We start from the raw sequence: 20,842 nt of genomic DNA on the forward strand, positions 1-20,842 counted from the left end.
CATGTTTTCAAGGTTCATCCATGATGTAGCACGTGTCAGAATTTCCTTCCCTTCTAAGGCTGAATATCCTATTGTCTGTATATACCACATTTTGCTTATCCGTTCTTCCATCAATGGACATTTAGGTTGTTTCCACCTTCTGGCTACTGTGAATAGTCCTTCAGTGAACATGGTGCACAAGTATTTGTTTCACTTCTTTAGAACCTAAATTACTTTTCAGCATTATTCAGTACTGGGGATGGGGGATTCCAAGTCGGTAGCCTGAGAGGTTTCCGGTAGCCGTGCATGCTCGGAGGTGCTCCTTGCAGGAGGGCAGTCCCAGGTTACAGTACACTCCAGCCTTCGTCCAGGGTCCCACACAGCCAAGGCAAAGAGTAAGAAAAAGCAAGTGAACCCAGCATTCCACTCAAAAATCTCTCCCACTCCATTTCCAATAAAGACAAAATAAAATGTAAAAATAAGACATTTTTATTAAAAGCTGAAATGTTTTCAAAGTTTATACATGCAAACAGATAATTCCATCACATGGATTTCTAAGATCACTGACAGGCAGATACAAACCAGCCTAGCAGACACGCACCAGCACCCTCAACCGCTCAGTACTTGGACTTGGACTCAGCCTGTTCACTCGGAGGGAAACCGGACACTTACCAGCATGTCCCTACTGCTGTCGTGCCCCTGGTGACTGGCCTGATGGCGGGGAGGGAACATCCCCGTCACACAGAACAGTGCCGGGCTCTCTGCTCCACCCCAGCAGCCCTGCCCACCAGGACTGGTCCGTCCAGGCAAGTGACTAGCCTCCCAACACTGGAGGCTCGTTTCAATCAACGGAGCACTTGAAACAAAATCCTGCCTGCCTGAGCCACAGGCCCATTACAGCAGCATCCCTCGGAAAGCCACCTGATCAAAGTCACTTTCCGCAAGCTCCCGGGGAGTCCGATGCCCACGGAGGGGGCAATCACTGCAGTGCTTTCTTTCTCAACTCTTACCTTCTTAGAAGCCGCCCTGGTCCTGATTTAAACATTTGGCGTGTCTGACACGCTTCTTGAGTTATGAAGTTAGGACTCACGGATGCTTCCTTTCTATCGCTGTTTTGTGAAGGATTAAAAAAAAATAGAGCACCCAGATTTCATTAAAAAATTTATTTTCATATAAAAGTGCCAAAATAACCACCAACGTCAATCTATGTCAACAACCAGTTTACACTAGTAATCAAAACACAAGCCTCTTTATTCACATTGTTCAAAACTCGAATCTTGTTTACACGTTCCCACAGTAGCTCGAGTCTCTGGACAGTGGGAAGTTTGCGTTCCTGTTCGCGGTGCTAGTCCATATGTCCAGGTCCATATAGGCACGGAATGGGTTAAACCCAGGGTAGTATTCCTTGCACATGACCGCCTGGTTTTCCATGTGAGTCGAGTGTTCCGTGGTGGGGTTGATGGGGCAGCAATTTTCATACACATCGCTTTGCGGGGCCCAGATGGAACCAAAAAGTCCAGACATCGGAGACAAGCTTCGGGTGCTTGTGAGGTAGGGCTGAAGGGTACATGAGGAGAAGAAAAAAAAAATAAAGAAAGAAATGTTTAAAAAACTAAAGAAGCCTTAGAAAGGCAATGGCAAGGTTGACTATGTACCCGTGGCTACCACAGTGCAATCAATCCAAGCTACCTGGACATTATTACACTATTCTCAACCACCTGGGTGGCTTTAATTCCATTTTTCTCAAACAGAAGGTCATGAAATTCCCATCAAACTATCGATAACCTTTTTTCAACCCAAGGAAGGACCCACAGGTCGAATGCCCTCTATTTGTAAAGAAGCAGCAGAGTGGGTGTCAGAGAAGCACAGAGGGTGTCCCCAGGCAGGAAGCCCTCCAGACCTGTCGCTGACACTGCCTGACCTTCCTGGAAGGTTTATCTCGTCTCCTCCCACAGATGAAAGGTCAGCGAGGCCACAGGAACACAGCTGCATCCCAGAGGGCTTCCTGGCCCAAGTTCAATGTCATCAACAACCATCTCGCCTCAGTGTGGTTTGGGGCGTCTTGGCTGCTGGTGTCTGCAAGCCCCTGCCCATCTGACTACGTGTGAGCCCCCTGCAGAGCGTGGCTGGTGACCTAAGGGGAACAAGCCGGGCTCTGGCTGATCTGAACCCAACCCTAAAGCTACAGTGAGACCAGGATGAGGCAGGCACTGGAAAGAACCCAGGCACAGCAGGGCCGGGCGGCACTGACCGGAGAGCTGACGAGGCCAGCGTGTCCCCAGGCGGTCGGCACATTTGGGGGGCTGTTCCAGGCAGACTGGGAGCTGTGGTCAATGAAGTCTGTCTGAACTTCGGCAGGACAGGGGAAGCCATTGGGGTAGTTAATGTTTTCTACAAAGAATGGGAGACATCGACAGAGGTGAACATTCTTCTGGAGAGAATGGAATTCTCGCTCTCAGACAGAAAGCTCTCAAGGCCTTACTATATTGACAAGTTAAAGATGAACATAAAATAATTACTCCATGACACACACCACCTGGGAAGCCCTCAGGAAGTTCTTCCTCTGGGCTTAATTTTTTGTATTTGATAATTTGATGGGACTCTTTCTAATACACATAATACACTAAAATACTGCTATACTTTTATAGTAGTAAATACTACCATAGATTTGAATAGTGTCAAGGTTCTTACCAGTCCTTAAAATTTTCTTTTACTGCCTGTCATGCCAATGTCGGCCATCTCCACATACACCATATGCATTGATAAAGCAATAGGAAACCAAGCCCTTCTCCAACAGCAGTAAGAAGGTATAAACACAGCCTCACAGGCGGAAAGAAAGTTACCACAGCACCCCCTTGTGATTATCATAGAGCACTGCATATATCAAAACCCAGATAAGTACAAGCATCTTGTACTTATATTTGGGCCCAAGAATCTGCAATTTTTCACAATTTCCCCTTCAGGCTCCTTCCCTTCCTTCTGCAGCACCATCCAGGGGCATAAGCATCAGGACATGCTGAGGAACAAGCAGGTAAATGATTCTACCTCACCTGGGACTTGTTTGCCTAAAAAGAGTAACTAACCCCAGCCTCCCAATGGATAATCCAATGGATAATCCACAGTTTAGGTCCACATAGATCCAAATGACCCCCTTCTACCTAATGTGAAGGACTAAATAGATTAGGGTTATTTGTACAAGTCCCCAGACACCTGGGTTTAGAGGGCTTTTTTGGGCCATATAAAATTACATATGGCAGGCGTGCTGGACCCACACGAAGGACTGACTCAGCAGTGTCCTGGAAGATCATTCTTAAAGGCACATTCTCTGCAGTTAGTGTCTTGAGTCCACAGACTCTTCCTGCTTTGACTTTCTGAGAATAAAAGAATGGCACTGGGGGACTTCCCTGGTGGTCCAGTGGTAAAGAAAGAATCCACCTTCCAATTCAGGGGACGCATGCTCGATCCCTGGTCAGGGAACTAAGATCCCACATGCCGCGGGGCAACTAAGCCCGCGTGCCACGGCTACTGAACTCTCGTGTCTCAACAAGAGAGCCCGTGTGCCGCAAACTACAGAGCTCACGTGCCCCGGAGCCCGTGCCACAACTAGAGAGAGAAAATCCACATGGCACAACTAGAGAGAAGCCCGTGCGCTGCAATGAAAGATCCCGCGGGCTGCAACTAAGACCGACACAGCCAAAAAAAAAAAAAAAGAATGGCATTAGGATTGTCCAAATAGCTTTACCTTCTGGAAAGGCATTGTAGTCGTTCAATTCCAGGGGGCAGTACACACTGGGAAACTGGCCTTCACACGTTGCATTCCAATCAATGAAACTGCTACAAAAAACAAGGGGTCTAGTTTCAGAAACAGGATGTCAACAGACCAAGGAAAGAAAGAGGAGTACGATGTTATTGCCCACCATCCTCATCGCTGCTAATTCCTCAACTCTGGAAAATTAAAGAAGTACTTTATTGTCACAGAATCAAAGACTTACTAACTCAACGCTCATCACCAATGACACAGCACTGCAGGACGGATGGCTTGGACTGGATGCCCACGTCCTTTCAATGGGGATGTAATTAATGTACAGCATAGGAAACACAGTTAATCACACTGTAATACTCTGTGTGGTGAGAGATGATGACTAGACTTACATGGTGATCACTTAGTAGCGTACAAAAATAATGAATCACTATGTTGTACAACTGAAATGTGATACTGTATGTCATTCATAATTCCAAAGAAAGTCAGAGATGGAGTTTGATCTGCTGAGTACAGAGAGCCAGGGACTCAGGGAAAAGTGGGGGCAGGGGAGCTTTTCTTTAAACGAGACAAGAAAAAGCAAATAAATTATGCCTAGATAAAGGGAATGGATCAAAACCCGGCTCTCAGTTTGCCAGAGAAGTACTTTCACTTAGACTGTAAAAAACTTGCCCGTGGTTAGGTGTAAGGCATGTAAGCAGGACCAAGATTTGAAAGAGAAAATCACTCTCACTTTTAACTAAAAGGTATTACATTAAAAAAAAAACAACAACTAAAACCCACCCACGTTTGTTAAGTCTAACCAGAGGCAGAGCCCGTGGCTGTGGCTTTGTCAGCACGTGGAGGATGGGACACTGCTGAGAGGGTCCCAACACCCACCCAGGGGGCTCAAACACATCCGCTACGAACTGCCACCTTCCGCTCGGGGCAAGGCCAGACTATGACTCACGGTAGATGCTTTGATCCCAACTGCAATCTGGATTTTCATTATAGAAATAAGAAAGTAACTACCTCTATAATAAGCTGAACTCCCCAATAAAACTTCAACTGGATTCTGATTAAACACAGATATTAACATTTTCTCAAGGTCTCATAATCGAATGATTAATCTAATGGCAAGTCTAAGAAGCTGCCACTTGTGGAACTATTTTTCAATACTCAAATTATTCGATCTTTAAAAATTTTAAATGTGTTCAAGATTAATGCCAAGGAAAAATGGAAATTTTTGTTCTGTTAGCGGGTAGGAATTATGAAGGACTGTTTTTGTTTTTTCAGTTTTGCCTCTAATATATGAATAGCTCGTCTTTTCAGTTTAAAAAGGAAAACACTGACGTGGTCACCGGCTGTTACTTTTTTCCTTCCCTGTTTCTCTCAATTCCTGGCTTGTAATTTTTCAGACAACACAGCTCAACTCCAAAAAGCAGCTGGCAACACCCAGCTCAGGAGCTGGGGAGAAAGCCCGGACCCGGCCGCTGCTGCCGTCATTGGGATGGAGCGCATACCTGCTGTGCACCGGGGCGGGCGCGGGCAGCACGGCCGGCCCGCTGCTCTCCAGGGCGCAGCCGAAGCCGCTGGTCACACACACGGGCTGTGCGGGCCACAGGTCCCCCGGGGGGTAGAGACCTGCGGAAGAGAACAGGCCTCTCAGCCCCCCTCCTTCTCATGCAGCCCTCGGCCACCCTTCCTGCAAGGACCAGCTCGACTTCTCCTCCCTCCAGGAAGCCCCGCCCCCAGCCCGTATCACCCGCGCGCGGCTTCACCGCTAGAGCCCTTCGGTCTGTAAAGTGCAAGGGCCGCGCTCTGCTTTGACCTGCACTTCAGACGGGACACAACCGTCTCCTGGCCCGGATTACGAGATCATGGTAGTGACTCAACAAGGGCCTGCCTGCTTCCTGCAAAGCCCCGTCAGGATTCCCAGGACACAGCAGTGAACACGTTGACATTCAAGTGAGCGGAGACAAACAACAAACAAAAGAAGTAAGAAGCTGGGAAAACGGTGCTCTTACAGCCCCAGGGATGAGACACAAGGATTCTGTGACAGTGGAGGGGGCCAACCTCAGCACCAGGGGAGAGAACACCCTGCACCCTGCAGGTACCGGGTGTGGAATGATGTGAGTGAGCCCTGTTTTCCACAACTGTACCTGAGCCTTCCTCGGGAGGGACCCTGTCCCGGCTCGGCGCTCCCAAGCCGTGGAAGCGCCTGCCTGCTGGGTGTGCCAACAATATGGTCCTGACCTCAGTTTGAACACCGTCCCCCTAAGCCTTTCCAGGGGACACCCGGCTCCTGCTCTTCCCAGCAAACACCTGCAGCACCTCTGCTTGTCTCCACCTTCACCGCCACAGCCATTGGTCATTCGTGGGATGCACGGATGGACGCCATTGGTTGGTGGCATGGATTAAAGGGGCAGACTGGCCATCTGCACATGGGCAGGAACTCCACAAAGAACGAACAGACTCAACTATTCGAAATGCACTGGGAACCCGAAGGTCTACCAGCCAACCAGGCCACACGGGGATGGGGGGAATACATGGACAGGAATACGTGGACACAACTCTCGCTTTCCGGGCAGCGTGTGCGCCCCCAGGGCTGCAGCCCCATGTGGGAGCCGGCGGCAATCACCCGCCTGGAGACCCGGAGACCTGCAGCTCACGGTGGTCAGAGAGACCCTCGAGCGTTTAAAGAACCACCACCAGAGACCACGTAGCTGTCATAGCTGTGGGGGTCTCTCAAGGACGAGGTCCACCTCCTAAGGCCGCCCTGGTGTTTGGGGCCTCACTCAGCGGTTGGGCAGGCACCCTACGGTCAGTCCTGCAGGGCGGGGCATCCTCCCATGAAAGTCCTGTTGAGAATCGCTAGAACCAGAGGCTGCATGAGCAGATTAAGATCAGATCAACCAAGAACCGCCTCTGCACTCAGGTGCTCATGACCAAATGGACCGGAAGCCAAGACCGCACAGAAACGAGGGGTGTGTATGCTGCTTCGAGAGAATCTCTGTGGGTCTCACGTTTCTTTGCTTCCTGGAATGGATGCTCTGACTGCCCACGATCTGACCTATCTTTCCAAGGATATTTGCTAAACAAAGCCTCAGAAGATGGAGACAGGATCTCCCCCTAGAGCAACGGGCAAGTTTGCTTCGTCCAACATAATAAAGATAATGTCGCCCATCTGGGCGGCCCTGCATCGCCCCGAAGAGACTGGAGGCCTGAAGGAAGTGTGCTTACAAGATGCTCAGGCTGCTTGCTGTGCTAAGCGTCCTATTCTCTGACCCAGGAGTCTCTTGTCCTCTGGCAGCAGCTACAAAATCATGGCAGGCTAACTTGTTAGCTCGTAATAAGCAGGGTAAACGCCTCAGACCCTTCCCCGGTCTCGACAGTGATGTGATCTGGCTCACGTTCAATATCATCCCTCTGGCTGCTGTGCTGAAAAGAGACGGTAAGGTGGTGGCGGATGTTCACCAGCGTTACTGTGGTGATTGTTTTGCAATATGTACATATGATGAATCATTACATTAGTTATACCCCTGAAACTAATATAATGTTATGTATCAATTATATCCCAAAAAGAAAGAAAATAAAAGACAACGAGATAGTGAGGTGAGGTGAGAAGTAGAGAGACCTGTCGGGAGGCTGCGGCGAGAAAGAACGGTGGACGTGGGGAGAAGTGATCAGGTTCTGGGTCTGTCTGGAAGACAGAGGCAGAGAGTGAGACAACTGATCCCACGTGGGGATGAGGAAAAGAGTCCAGGATGACGCCCAGACTTCTGGCCTGAGCAACAAGAAAGCCCGAGTGGGAGGCTGTGTGAGGAGTAGGGCTGAGCAGGTGAGCGTTCCGTACGGGATACTGGTGCAGGCCCGAGGACAGATGGCAGTGGCAGCTGGCTGTGCAGAAGTGGGAGCTGTCGGGGGGCTGGAGGTGGACGGACCACCAGGAGAGCATGACCCAGACGAGCATGAGAGCTGGGGGAGCCGAGGGGAACTGCACCGGGACCCCCGAGGTCACAGCCCGAGCAGAAGGTCTCAGGAGGCCGGAATACGGGGCCCCGGCCACGGAGATCACTGGGGTCCCGCAGACACTGCTCCGGTGTCACGGCACAGCCAGCCCCAGCGGTTTCAGGGAGAACAGGAGGAAAGGAATCTAAGCAGCAGGCAGACAACTCCCCCAAGCAGCTCTCCCAGAGAGGCGGGCACAGAAGCAGCCAGATAAGGGGGGGGCCAAGGGAGAGAGTGGCTGCTTCTGTGTTAAGGACGGGATGGGAGGTCTCACGGTATGTACGGATGCCGGTGGGGACGACCCGTTAGAGAAAACCCGATGCCGGCGCCGAGCCGGAGCGGGACCCCACAGAGGAGGGCAGCCTGACAACCCACGGGCCGCAGCAGGAGGGCAGCGGGGGTGGCGGGTGGAAGATGGGGCAGGCGGAGCCTCTCTCATCCCCAGCAAACAGGAAGCATCAGCTAAGAGAACCAGGCAGAGGACTGACAGGTGAGCACGGGGGCCGCAGCTGCCGCGAGGCTGGCGGCCAGCTGGCTGTGTGCGCTGCTCTCCAGTCTCGCTCATCTGCACGGCACGGGGCAGAGAAGCTGGAGAACTGGGCAAAACCACGCCCGTGGCTCTACAAGGAGGGCGCAGCGCAGGGGGAGGGGGCCCAGAGGTGATGTAACAGCAGGTGGGAGGACTGAGGCTGGGCCTGTGAGGGAGGTGCGGGCAGAGGAAGGGGACGGCAACGGCCCTGTGGACAGTGACTGTGAACAAGGGCTGTTTCTGTAGTGACTTAAGGGCCTCAACAGGGATTGTAATGGGTCATCAAAAAGTAGTTGCAGATTATTAACAAAGACGAGGTAAAAAGGCACTTGAAACACATACACACAACATGGATAAGACACTAGATGACATACGATTCTCCAACTGACGACAAAAGCAAAGACAGGAGAACATGGCAGGCGTACCTGTTTTGACACAGGTTTTCTTTTTCCTCACCGTTCATTAAATCCTCTCCCCTCTATCATCTCAAAGAGAAAAGGCGGTACCTTCTAAACCTCCCTAAATCTTGCCTAAGCAAATTATTGAATTTAAGAGTATTTTTTCATCAAAAACATTTATTTTTATTGGACCAGTAAGCAGATCCAACTCACGAATAGTTTATTTCTGTTGATAATCTGACAGCAGATAAACTCTCTGTAACCACAGAGCTGGAAGCCTCCTGCCTTCAAAGTAAAAGTGCTCCACTGTGCTGGGCAGCCTTTAGTCCAGCACGATTCACGTGAGCAAAAGCAAGAGCTCGACGGTGCCGCAGAGGGTAACAACCAGGCTCATCCTGCCACCATTCCCGAGCCTGGTTAGGCAGGAAGGAGGCGCGAGGAGAAAAGAGGAGAAACGAAGGCAAGAGAGGTGAAGGGAAGGAGAAGGAAAGAGAGGGGGCCTGGAGTTAACCTCCGGGGCAGACCCTGCTCGGAGCGGCTTCCCTCCCTGGGCCCCGTGTCCAGGCTCCTGGGCCGCTGTCCCTGCCTGGCTGAGGCCGCAGGAGCTCAGCGCTTGGCCTCAGCACTGGTGCAGGAGGGAGGCCGGATCAGTGGACAGGCTTCTGAGACAAGGGGGAGGGGTGGGAACGGGAGACAGACAGAGACACGGGAGGTGGAAGTCGGCTAATCGGGGCGCCGGACCCTCCGTCTGCTCCCCGCTTTTCTGCCATCCTAGATGGGAAAGGGAACTAAAGGAGGAGGCAACCCCTGTAAAGAGGCCCCACCTTGCTCCGGGGCCACAGGCCACCTGTGCCTTGTGTCCCAGGACGGAGCTCAGGGTCCGTGCAGAAGCGGCAGCCAAGGCCAGGGGCCCCGAGGACACCAGGGCAGAGGACAGGGGCCTTCCCGACGCTCGAGAGCCGGGGCACAGACAAGCCAGCTCTGTCTGTCCTCAAGCTCCCCGGCCAGCAGCGCGACACGGACACCTGGCCGGTGTCCGGAGCAAGAGCAACGCGCCTCACCTTTATCTTCTTCAACAGCCGCAGGCCCAGCAGGAAGGCTGGGACAGGGGACGTCCACGTGTCGGGGGAAGCTACTCACGTCTCTGCAGGGAGAGCAAGAAGATGAGCCACTGACCCTCTCTGTACAAGGAAATGCTGAATTTCTGTAGCTAAGTCCGTGTTTTTTTGTTTTTTTTGTTTTTTTTTGCAGTACGCGGGCCTCTCACAGTTGTGGCCTCTCCCGTTGTGGAGCACAGGCTCCGGACGTGCAGGCTCAGTGGCCATGGCTCACGGGCCTCGCCGCTCTGCGGCATGTGGGATCTTCCCGGACCGGGGCACAAACCCGCGTCCCCTGCATCGGCAGGCGGACTCTCAACCACTGCGCCACCAGGGAAGCCCCTGACTGCGTTTTTACATGAATTCTTCCCCTCAAAAACCATAAAGATACTAGAGACATAAAGGTATATACCCACAAAAGGGCTGAGGAATATTAAATTCCCAAGATCCAGAGAAGTCTTTTTTTTTTTTAAATAACATCTACCTTCAATCTTCTATTTTGGTGTAAGAGTATGTATGTATGTATGTATGTATTCATTCATTCATTCATTTATTTATGGCTGCGTTGGGTCTTTGTTGTTCTGCGCAGGTTTTCTTTAGTCGTGGCGAGCGGGGGCTACCCTTTGCTTTGGTGCGCGTGCTTCTCTTGTTGTGGAGCATGGGCTCTAGGTGCACGGGCTTCAGTAGCTGCAGCACACAGGCTCAACAGTTGCGGCACACGGGCCTCAGAATGCGTGGACTTCAGTAGTTGCGGCACGTGGGCTTCAGTAGTTGTGGCTCGCGGGCTCTAGACTGCAGGCTCAGTAGTTGTGGCGCACGGCATGTGGGATCTTCCCGGATCAGGGGTTGAACCGTGTCCCCTGCACTGGCAGGTGGATTCTTAACCACTGCACCACCAGGGAAGCCCCCAGGGAAGTCTTGTTTTAACAAACACCAACAGCACAATGCTAACTAAGGTAGTCTGTAGTTTCCAATCTGCCTTTCAGCAGCTGGCAGCAACCTCCCCCTCCTGGTTTACTCTCTACCCCTAACAGAAAGAGCTCGCATAGAGCTTTCCTCATCCATTCCATTTTTATGATACCACCCCCTGTCTTCTCATGGTGCCTAAAACCTAACCACACTCCTCACTCTGAAACCCTCTCCTTCTAACATACCCTCCTCTTCTCCCTCTCAGTAAATGGTGCTTGTTTATTTTGCTGCAGAAATCATCACACAGTGAAACCGTAAACATGTGAGTGTCTTCTAGGTTCTTGCAAACTTTTCTGAATCATCAGTGCTCAGTTTTATTTCAAGTCCTAGAACAGAGTAGCTGGTTCCCATCCTTACTGTTACTACTGTTCTTCCTACTTTCAGGAGTGACACCTTCTAACATGGCCGTATCACTGAAAGGACCAGCAATACCAGAGACGTTCCCACACAAGCGTGTTGTCTTAGAAAGATTGTACGCCCTGAATTATTAATAAAAGCAGATTTTACTTTCTCACATCCTTAAAAGGTTTTCCTATTTTAGCCTGCAGAACCAAGTACAAAGAAGAAACACATGGAATGAAAGAAAAAAGCAGTACCTGAAACACACTGTAAAAGCTGGAAAACTAAACACTTACGTGGGGTTGCAGATGTTATGAGAAAGATTCAAGGAGATGGGAGCTTCAGAGGGAAAGTCATTTTGTGAAACACTGTCTCCTGCATAAAAACAAAAAGGTGATCACAAGTTTTTATAAGCATAATTCAACTGTGTATAGCCTGTGTTAAGATGCAGATCGCTAACATCGTTAACCCCTATGAATGATTTATTTTTCACATTTAATGGATATTCAGTCAATTTTTTAATTAAAAAAACTTTTACGTATGAATGTGTATGAAACTTGGATCATACTTCAAAAATACTTTGTGTTTTTGATCTTTTACACAATTAATTATATCGGGGGGGACTTCCCTGGTGGTCCAGTGGTAAAGAATCCACCTTACAATGCAGGGGAAAACGGGTTCCATCCCTGGTCAGGGAACTAAGATCCCACATGCCGCGGGGCAACGAAGCCCGTATGCCACAACTACTGAGCTCATGAGCCTCAACTAGAGCCCTCGTGCTACAAACTACAGAGCCCACGTGCTGGGGAACCCGCGTGCCACAACTCGAGAGAGAAAACCTGCACGCCACGACTAGAGAGAAGCCCACGCGCCACAACAAAAGATGCCTCATACTACAACTAAGACCTGACGCAGCCAAAAATAAATAAAATAAATATGTACATAATAAATACATCTTTTAAAAAATTATATTGGGGACATTTTCCTGATATTTATTATACAACCTCTGAACATAACTAGACTGAGTCTTACGCCCCGTGTTACAAGCAAGGCCATCACTCACCTTTCTCATTCTCCTGCTGTTGGCCTTATCCCCCAAGCGAGAGCTGCGCTTCTATTTTTTTATTGATGTTAAACACCAATTTTAAAAACTCTCGCATTAGCACCATCAGGCGTACTGCCTTCAGTGGCCAAGAAGACCATCCCCGCCACCAAACGAAACACCGCAAGCCGTCCTGCATCCAAGCCCTCATGGCGTTCTCCAGCACACAGTAATAAACAGATGCACGTGTATGTCAGTGGGGGGTCATTAGGCAAACAGTGTCTAAAAAGGCACCTGCGGGAAGGGCCAATGATGTGAAAAAGGCTGAGAAACGGACTGAAATCACAAGTGGTGTCTAGGTTTTTATGGTGCCAGGGCCCAGGTCTCCCAGACAGGAGCTTCTTTATAGGTAATCACTGCTGGCAGGAGACACAGCAGAGGCCACTGTAATGAGCGGGAGGCAGTGGGAAGTGGGCTGGGCTCGGGGGGAGTCAGGGTCCCAGGGCGTCCAACAAGCCATGCAACCTCTCTAGGCCCAGGTCCTTGGAGGCACGGGGAGCGCCCCCCATGGCCCTGAGTACCGAGTGAGCGTCCCACGGACGCCACGGTGACGCCAATGGAACCCCTGTCTCCCCCCCGTCCTGATAACAAAGCTTAACCTGTACTATGTTGACCATGACGGCGAAAAGGAGTGAATTAAATCTTTACGTAGACATGGAGGTATGACAAACAACACTGAGTGAAACAGCAAGACGCAGCATGCTTACTGAAGCGTCATCTCCGTTATGTAAGTTAAAAGAAATTCTCTGGGGCTTCCCTGGTGGCGCAGTGGTTGAGAGTCCGCCTGCCGATGCAGGGGACACGGGTTCGTGCCCCAGTCCGGGAAGATCCCACATGCCGCGGAGCGGCTGGGCCCGTGAGCCATGGCCGCTGAGCCTGCGCGTCCGGAGCCTGTGCTCCACAACGGGAGAGGCCACAACAGTGAGAGGCCCACGTACCGCAAAAAAAAAAAAAAAAAAAAAATTCTCTGTTTTGTTGATATATGAATGTAAAATAAAGTATGGATTAAAAGAATACACAGCAAGCCCATGACAGTGGACAGTGAGTCTCTCAAGCAGGAGGAAGCGGAAGACTATAAAATATTACCTCTTAAAAAAAAAAGGAGGGCAAATATGACAAAATTAAGAGTTATTAATTCTAGGTGACAGAAATATAGATGCTTCTTTGACCTTTCCTGTATCTTTAAATTTTTCAAAAACAAGGGAGGACCACTGTTCATAGCAACATTATTCATAAGACGCAAAAGGTGGAAAAACCCAAGTGTCCATCAACAGATGAATAGAGAGATAAAATGCAGTCTATCCACAGACAACGGAATATTTATTATTCAGCCTTTAAGAAGGAAGGAAATCCTGACATGTCACAACATGGATGAACCTTGAAGACACCATGCTAAGTGAAATAAGCCACTCACCAAAGGACAAGTATTGTATGACTTCACTTACCAGATACGAGAGTATTCAAATTCACAGACAGAAAGCAGAACAGAGGTTCACAGGGCTGTAGGGGTGGGGGAGGGAGAGCTACGGTTTAATAGGCACCGAGTTTCTGTTTGGGGTGGGGAAGGGCCCAAAGATGCATGGTGGTGATGAATGCACGACAATGTGAACGTATTTAATGCCACTTAAAAATGGTTAAAATAGTAGATTTTGTGTTATGTATTCTTTACCACAACAAACAAATGTACAAGTGAAAAAATAAACGTGGAAGTTCTTTGAACTGTTTCCAAGATACGGACTTTAAAAAATAATAACAATGGAGGGAGGCAGGAAGGAAGAAAGAAAAAAGAAAGTGGATAAAATGCAAAGCAAAGCAAGCACGGGAATGCAGAGCCCACCGCAGGCAGGCGGCACTGGAAGGCAGATCAGGCCCCTGTTCTGGGTGCCGGGGCAGGAGGGCCAGGAGGCCTCAGTCCCAGACTCACCAGGCGGCAGGAAGTGCTGAGGGCCCAGCATGGGCTTCTTGTCCCCGTCAGAGCTGCTGGCACTGCTCCAGCTGCCCCAGCTGCCCCGGCTGGCACGCACGCTGCCCGAGGAGCTGCCACAGTCCGAGCTGGAGTCTGAGCAGGACTTCTCCACGCGCTTCTTCCCCGGCTTCTGGAAGTAACCCTCTGTGGGAAGTGAGAGAGGAGTCGTGTTTCGCCTACAGAGTTTTCAACCTGATGCCACTTCCAGTAGAAGGAGAGAGGTCAAGGTATGAAGAAGGCAGGGCTCAGCTTCAGGATCTGCCCCCTCTGCCCATCCAGCGAGAAGGAAGACGCTCCCTGAAACTGACAATGGGCCCTGAGGAAGCCGCGGGGGTGAGTCACAGGCCCCACAGGCTCTGCCGTGGGCCGGACAGTGAACGTGGTCTAGCCTGAGACAGTCAACACCAATGATAATCTCGACCTAAAAGTGGTTCTGGAAATAACAAGTACTTCTCTCAAGAAAATCAAGGCTACTCTCTCGGACTGGAGACGTGTAGGTAATTTCTCTCTCTTGTATTAAAATGTCCCCCAAGATATACGTATGACTGATGCACTCTGCTGTACACCTGAAACTAACACAACACAGTAAATCAACTAGACTCTAATAAAAAGTGTTTTTAAATGTCCACCGAGAGTTTCAGAGTATTATCTATGTGTGGGTGGGAAGAACCTCCAGGAAGACCGAGAAACAACGCACACGTGTCTGGAAATGTGCGTGTCGGTGTCCCACACCCCTCCCCCCCCGCACTACTTTCCTCTCCTGCCACCCTCCACCCCTCCCTGGACCCAGCCCTGGTGCCCCCAGGTCACTGGCCGGCAGCCCTCGGCGGAGCAGCAGCCTGGCTCTGCAGGAACCACCTGGCGCAGGGGTGTGAGGACGGCCTCTGTTCTCCCCTGGCTTTCCCCTACCCTCCTCTTTCACCAAGGGAGTCCGGTCCTGAGCAATCACCCACGGTTGTTCAGCCGTCTGCATGACACTGTCGAGAATGGCCAGATTTTAGAGGAGTGGGAGGTAGGAGGGGCAACCCTACGGGCCTGCTCAGGCTCAGAAGAACCGCAGCCTACTGTCTCATCCGGACAGCTTTCCATTCAGGCTTGAGTGAAGTGATAAGCTCTCACACTGGGCACTTCCCCGAGGAAATAACAATCAACAACAATCCCGACAGAAGCACTGTTTTGTAGCTCCATGCGGTTCCATACCTGCCTCTCCCTGCGAGGCAGGTAAGCTGCTTCCAATGCCAGCATCTGTTTTACATGCTTCCCCAGGGTTTTCCTGGATACACCAGCTCCTTAAGTCGATGTCACTGCTCAGCTCAGACCTTTCAAATTCACTGCACACCAGCTTTAATTCACTCTGTTCCGAAGGCCTGGAAGAGCCACAAAAAAATCATGTCTGCATTTTATCGTGCATACACACATACCTGCTTTCCTTGAGACTTAGCAGAGGCGAAAAGGTGAATCTGGGACAACTTGAGCCCTCTTCTCTCTGGGTCTGCTGGGAGAAGACGATAAGTAAGGGAGAGAGATTAGGAAGAACAAGATTTTGCTGTTTTAGAACGAGAATTAAGTTGGAGCTCATTTAATCTCTTCATATTTTACAGTGAGAGGAGTAAAACTCCACAGGTTAAATGAGTCCCCCAAGGTCAACTGGTAAGTGGCAGGTGCAGGACCAGAACCCATGACTCTCTGTATGTCTTCCTTGGTTTTCGTGTAAAACATGACTCTCAGTAGATGAACCTGCTCCTTGGCGTCTGGGGGAACGTCTGAGCGTTAACTGAAATCTTTTCTCGTTCATTCATTTAGCCAACATTTGTGGAGTGACGACCATGAGCCATGTACTGTTAGGAAAGGTGTGGCGTCTGCAAAGAAGAATGAAGTTCTTCCCCCAAGGAGTTCACAGTCCAACACTTATCTCTCTAACTAGACTATGAACTTGAGGGAAAACCTGTAACACAGCTTTATAAATGGAGACACAGAAATGTGTCAGAGAACGCTACGTGAAGACCGAGGTGATTATTTCACACAGTCCAACTTCCGCACCTCATGTCACATCTGTAGGAGGACAGGTGTGAGATGAAGCCGATGGCCTCAGTGGTTTGTGACCACTCAGGGTAAAGAGTACAGAGACAGAGTATAGAGACAGATTGGCAACAGACAATCCAACAACCACCACCTACGTAAGCATCACGTTCTCAAAACATTCTGATTACCTACAAGCTACTTGGAAGTTATTCTTTAACAACGTAATTTGTTTCTTTAGCATGTCAGAAATCTGCTTTCAAAAATATATTGTAACATTTAATTGGTGAAATTCCACCCTAATTTTATATCTTTCTATATGTCCACATCAGAAAAACATGCCACTTTAAAGTGACCACATAAGTCCATCAAATTTTTATGAAAATACAAGGTGTGACTTTCCTTTCTATAGGAGACCACATTGCAGCTTTCAAATAATTTAGTCTAGGGCTTCCCTGGTGGCGCAGTGGTTGAGAGTCCACCTGCCGATGCAGGAGACGCGGGTTCATGCCCCGGTCCGGGAAGATCCCACATGCCGTGGAACGGCTAGGCCCGTGAGCCATGGCCGCTGAGCCTGCGTGTCCGGAGCCTGTGCTCCGCAACGGGAGAGGCCACAACAGTGAGAGGCCTGCGTACCACACACACAAAAAAATAATAATTTAGCCTAAATAAGAATAATTACCCATTAGTAAGTAGTATTTAATAATTTAATAATTACCCATCAATAATCTAATAATGCGTATCTTTCCTTTTTTCCTATTTGCATTTTGCTGATTGCAGGACACAGAACTAGAGCTTGAAGGCCCCCTGGGGTCGCCTGGCCCTCCTCCAGCAGAACAGGACATTCCGGGGAGGGGGGGCACGTGTTACAGGGCTGAATCCCAGGGTCCGAGCTCCTGATCGCAAAGGCGGCAGACACTGTAAGCAGCGTGTTACGTGCCTCCATGCGGGGGTCCTGGCCACCACGTGGGCGGTTCTGCCACAGTTCCCTCCCAACCACAAGAGCAACCACTACAGCAGGGTGGAGTCCCTTCCCCACGCAAATCTGGAACTGCTAGAGAACAAATCTGACAGCAACACATTTAAGTACCTAGCTGAGCTCACAAGAAAGAGAAATCCCCAGATGCCAGTGCTCAAAGGAAGAAAAGCCGGAGCGGTGGGGATGGAGGGGCAAGGTGGGAGGAAACAGGCTCCGAAGCCCACTCGGGACAGGAATCAGGGAGCTCGTCAGCGCGAGGGCCACCTGAGAGGCTCCCCAGGGACCAGGGCGGAGGGCGCAGGGGCACGGGTCTGCCAGAGGCACTCCGTATGTGACGTCAGAATGGATGCGCTACTGACCTGGTGGGAAAAAATTCTCGAGCTACGGAATTTCTGTAAAATTAGGCTTGGAGAGCTACTTCTGGGAACCCAGACACATGGGATCCGCACGAACACGTCAGCACCTTCATTTCACAGGTTAGAAAAGAAGTAAGGTTTCCCAAGGAGGCTGCCTGACTGCCTGGGGTCATGTCTGGCTCTGCCCCCCCATCACCTCTGGGGCTTCAGGTAAACCTCGCAGTTCTCTATCTGCAGCTCACTTCCCACAGCGGAAGAACCTACCTTCTGCTGGACGATCAATCGGGGCAAAGATTCTATGCGTGGGGACTATTCTCCTGCATTATCGGGACCCCAGACGGTCAGGGTCAAGCTGGGACCGTGGGCCTGCCTGTGCCCAGAGGTCCTCTACCACCTGCTCCACCAACGCCCCTGGTGTGGAGGGATGGCTATGCTTTTCCCCTAAAACCTGCTATAGCTTTTTACATTTTATTAAGTAAAATTTAAAAATTTTGCTCATCTTAAGGGGTTTTCAACAAAATAAATAAAAACATAACCAGAAGATATGTTACTTTTAAGAATATATCTTTATCTCAAAACACAAACATCTACACTCTCATATTATCTGTATCCAACGTAACAAAAATAAGATGGAAACATAATAGCTAAATGTAAAATTATAGAATAAATAATAGATGAAAAATTTAAAGGGACTGTAAAAATCACACACCTCAAGACCTGGGCAGCACCCCTTTTCTTGTTTTTTCTACATGCTCGATTTTTATTCCAATTTAAATTTTGTAAGTTTCCTTCTTTTTTCTCCTGAAGCCTCTTCTTCCTATAAGGATCTTCCTGCTAAAGAGGAAAAAGAAAACTTTTAGTAAGGGTTTCAACTTACTAACACAAATAAAACCTGTGTATGGTTTTTTCTTTTAACTTTTGAAGACCAACTCCATCTGAATTCAGAACATTCCAGCACTAGTGAAAACAGACATACATTTCTCAATCTCTAGTCTGTTTTCATTTCCCTTCTTTCTCTACCTCCCCTCAGCCTCTGCAAAAAGAAAAAAAAATTGTCGCCTATAAAATTTCTAAGGGGCTAAAAAGGAAAAACATCTGTTAGTAATTTATGGTCAGCTTGCCCGTTAACCTCAGCAGCAATAAATCCTCCGACCTTCACCTGTTTATTTGGTATGTGCAATTCACATGAATTACTACTGCAGAAAAATCGTGTAAAAACTCAACTGAGGAGTCATTTGTGTATTTATGCTTTTATTTGTTTATAGATGAACTTTAGGAGAACAGGCAAAACTCCAGAGAATGCTCCAAACTAGTTGAAGCTTTTCAAGTAAATAATGCCAAGAATATGCTTGATGTTTTTTTAATGTGGTTCTGAAAAACTTAATTTAGCACGAGACAGAAATACATTATATATAATATGTATGCATATATATATATGCATATAAATAAAAATTTTTTAAATTTGGGTTTTTTCCTCTTCTAAATGTTAGGCATGGTCTACTAACAGGCCCAAGGGGAGGGGGATTCCCTTTTTAAGTAGCTCATATCTCTAATGTCTACTAATACTTTCTCCTTTTCTTCCTTCCACCATGCTGCCCCTTTAAAGCAGAAGAAAAATAAACGGTTTTAGATGCTGCACATTACATGTCCGGGGTACTCATGCTTCCATCAAAGCAATATGCTCACTACGACAGACGAACACGAGAAATAAAATGATATTTTAAGTGGACATGTGGTGGGATTATGGTATTTTTGCTTTCTTCTTTACACTCCTTTATTTTTTCTCCCAATATGTATTACCTTTTTTCTCATTCTGAAGGCATTTTAAAAACATGGTAAGTTAAACATACAAAGTCCTATCCTACAGGACCGTACGCTAATCGTTTAAGTTTGATGCTAAATAGACACATTAAAGATGTATGATCAGATGCGATCCAATGTTAAACATTAAATACAAACCACATTTATTCAAGTACTGCTCTCTGTGAATTTCCAACTTTTGCTGGGGGGGAGGGGGGGAGAGTCTGCCCCTCCCCTGCCTCACTCTGTCCACTTAAGGGCCAAGAAAGGCTTTTCAACACAGCCAGTACCTGAACCTTTCTGTCCCTCCAGGGTCACCCACAAATAAAGGACCAGCCCCAAGTGGAGCCAGGAAGGGTGATCTGAGCAGGAGTCACTCTGGACGTGGCTGCCTTCTCAGCACAGCCTGGTTAGAATGGCATAACAGGCCACAAGAAGGGAGGCACTGGAGGGCTACACCCAGCGGGGACTTGGTGGTCAGAAGCATCGCCACCTACTGTGAGTATCGGTGAGTGAGTTTCAGGAGCACGGGGGACATGCTGGACAAGGAGGTGTGGATGGAGTGCTGGAGAAGCAGCACACACGGGAGGGCTGGGGAAGAGGGGTGCGTGCGTGTGTGTGTGTGACACAAAGAGAACCGAGAGAGAAGCACGGGGCAGTGCACAGGCATGGGGCTGGGGTCAGCGGGAGGACAGGCCCACAGTGGATGCCGCAGGTGGGGCAGAGGGGAAAGCAACCTGAGAGCCAAAGCAACAGACTTGTCAGGAAATAGGAGGAAGAAGACAGGGGCAATCGGCTCTGTTTTCTGGTGGGGAGGTGCCACATGTGACGAAGCAGGACTAGCCGGGATCGGAAAGGGTCCACGCAGACCTGAAATTAAGACCAGTCTCTGAGGCCAAACCACCTGGTCTGAACCTCACTTCGTGTGACAAGCTGACTCATCTTGGGCAAGTGACTTAGTCTCTCTTTGCCTCGGTTTCCCAGGTCTTCCAAAAGGCTGTTGTGAGGATTAAAGTACCTGACAGTAGTAAGCAGTTTACATGAGACTTAGCTATTATCATCATCATTGTTGAATTGTTTGAACTAAGTTCTCTGATCTCCCTGAATGAGGGACAATTTAACTGGCCGCAGGGTGGGGAAATAAGATTTCCTAAGCTTTAATAGTAAAAGAAAAGGAAGAAATCAAAGAGAAATCACAGATTGACTGCACAAAGGCATTCTTAAAGCCACTGTACATAAGTCAAAGCGAATAAAAATAAGAGGGAAATGACAAACTAAGAAAAAAAGCTGATACTATTTGACAGACAAAGAGCTAATACCTTCACCTATGTTCTCATAGAAAACAAGAAAAAAACACTAACACTCAATAGAAAAGTGGGTAAAGGACATGAAATGCAAATTCACAAAAGAAATAGAGAAGGCCAAAAACATGAAGAGTTCCTCCAAAATATTTAATAATAAAGTATGTTTTTAGGAGAGACCAATTACCTCATCTTTCCATTTTGGCTTTAAAAACACAAGTGTGTTGACACTGCGTGTTTATGCCTGCAAACACGAGG

The 20,842-nt window shown here is 48.9% G+C and overlaps 1 protein-coding gene across 5 annotated transcripts in view; it reads right to left on the reverse strand.

The window, feature by feature from the left end:
* Nucleotides 1–1,212: 1,212 nt before the first annotated feature.
* The window catches only part of TMEM131L (transmembrane 131 like), a 161,691-nt gene continuing 142,061 nt past the window's right edge, over nt 1,213–20,842 (reverse strand). For 3 of the 5 annotated variants that reach the window (XM_032632022.1, XM_032632025.1, XM_032632024.1), the window contains 9 exons: nt 18,193–18,317; nt 15,330–15,496; nt 14,088–14,273; nt 11,358–11,436; nt 9,718–9,800; nt 5,242–5,362; nt 3,722–3,813; nt 2,231–2,370; nt 1,213–1,536 (listed from right to left, as the gene is read on the reverse strand). In XM_032632022.1, the coding sequence (XP_032487913.1) occupies nt 1,261–1,536; nt 2,231–2,370; nt 3,722–3,813; nt 5,242–5,362; nt 9,718–9,800; nt 11,358–11,436; nt 14,088–14,273; nt 15,330–15,496; nt 18,193–18,317 (1,269 nt within the window). In that variant the 3' untranslated portion in view covers nt 1,213–1,260. The remainder of the gene's footprint in view (nt 1,537–2,230; nt 2,371–3,721; nt 3,814–5,241; nt 5,363–9,717; nt 9,801–11,357; nt 11,437–14,087; nt 14,274–15,329; nt 15,497–18,192; nt 18,318–20,842) is intronic. The other 2 variants (XM_032632023.1, XM_032632026.1) reach the window with 2 other exon arrangements.

The sequence above is a fragment of the Phocoena sinus genome, chromosome 5 (assembly GCF_008692025.1).
Source record: "Phocoena sinus isolate mPhoSin1 chromosome 5, mPhoSin1.pri, whole genome shotgun sequence".
Taxonomy (NCBI): Eukaryota; Metazoa; Chordata; class Mammalia; order Artiodactyla; family Phocoenidae; genus Phocoena; species Phocoena sinus.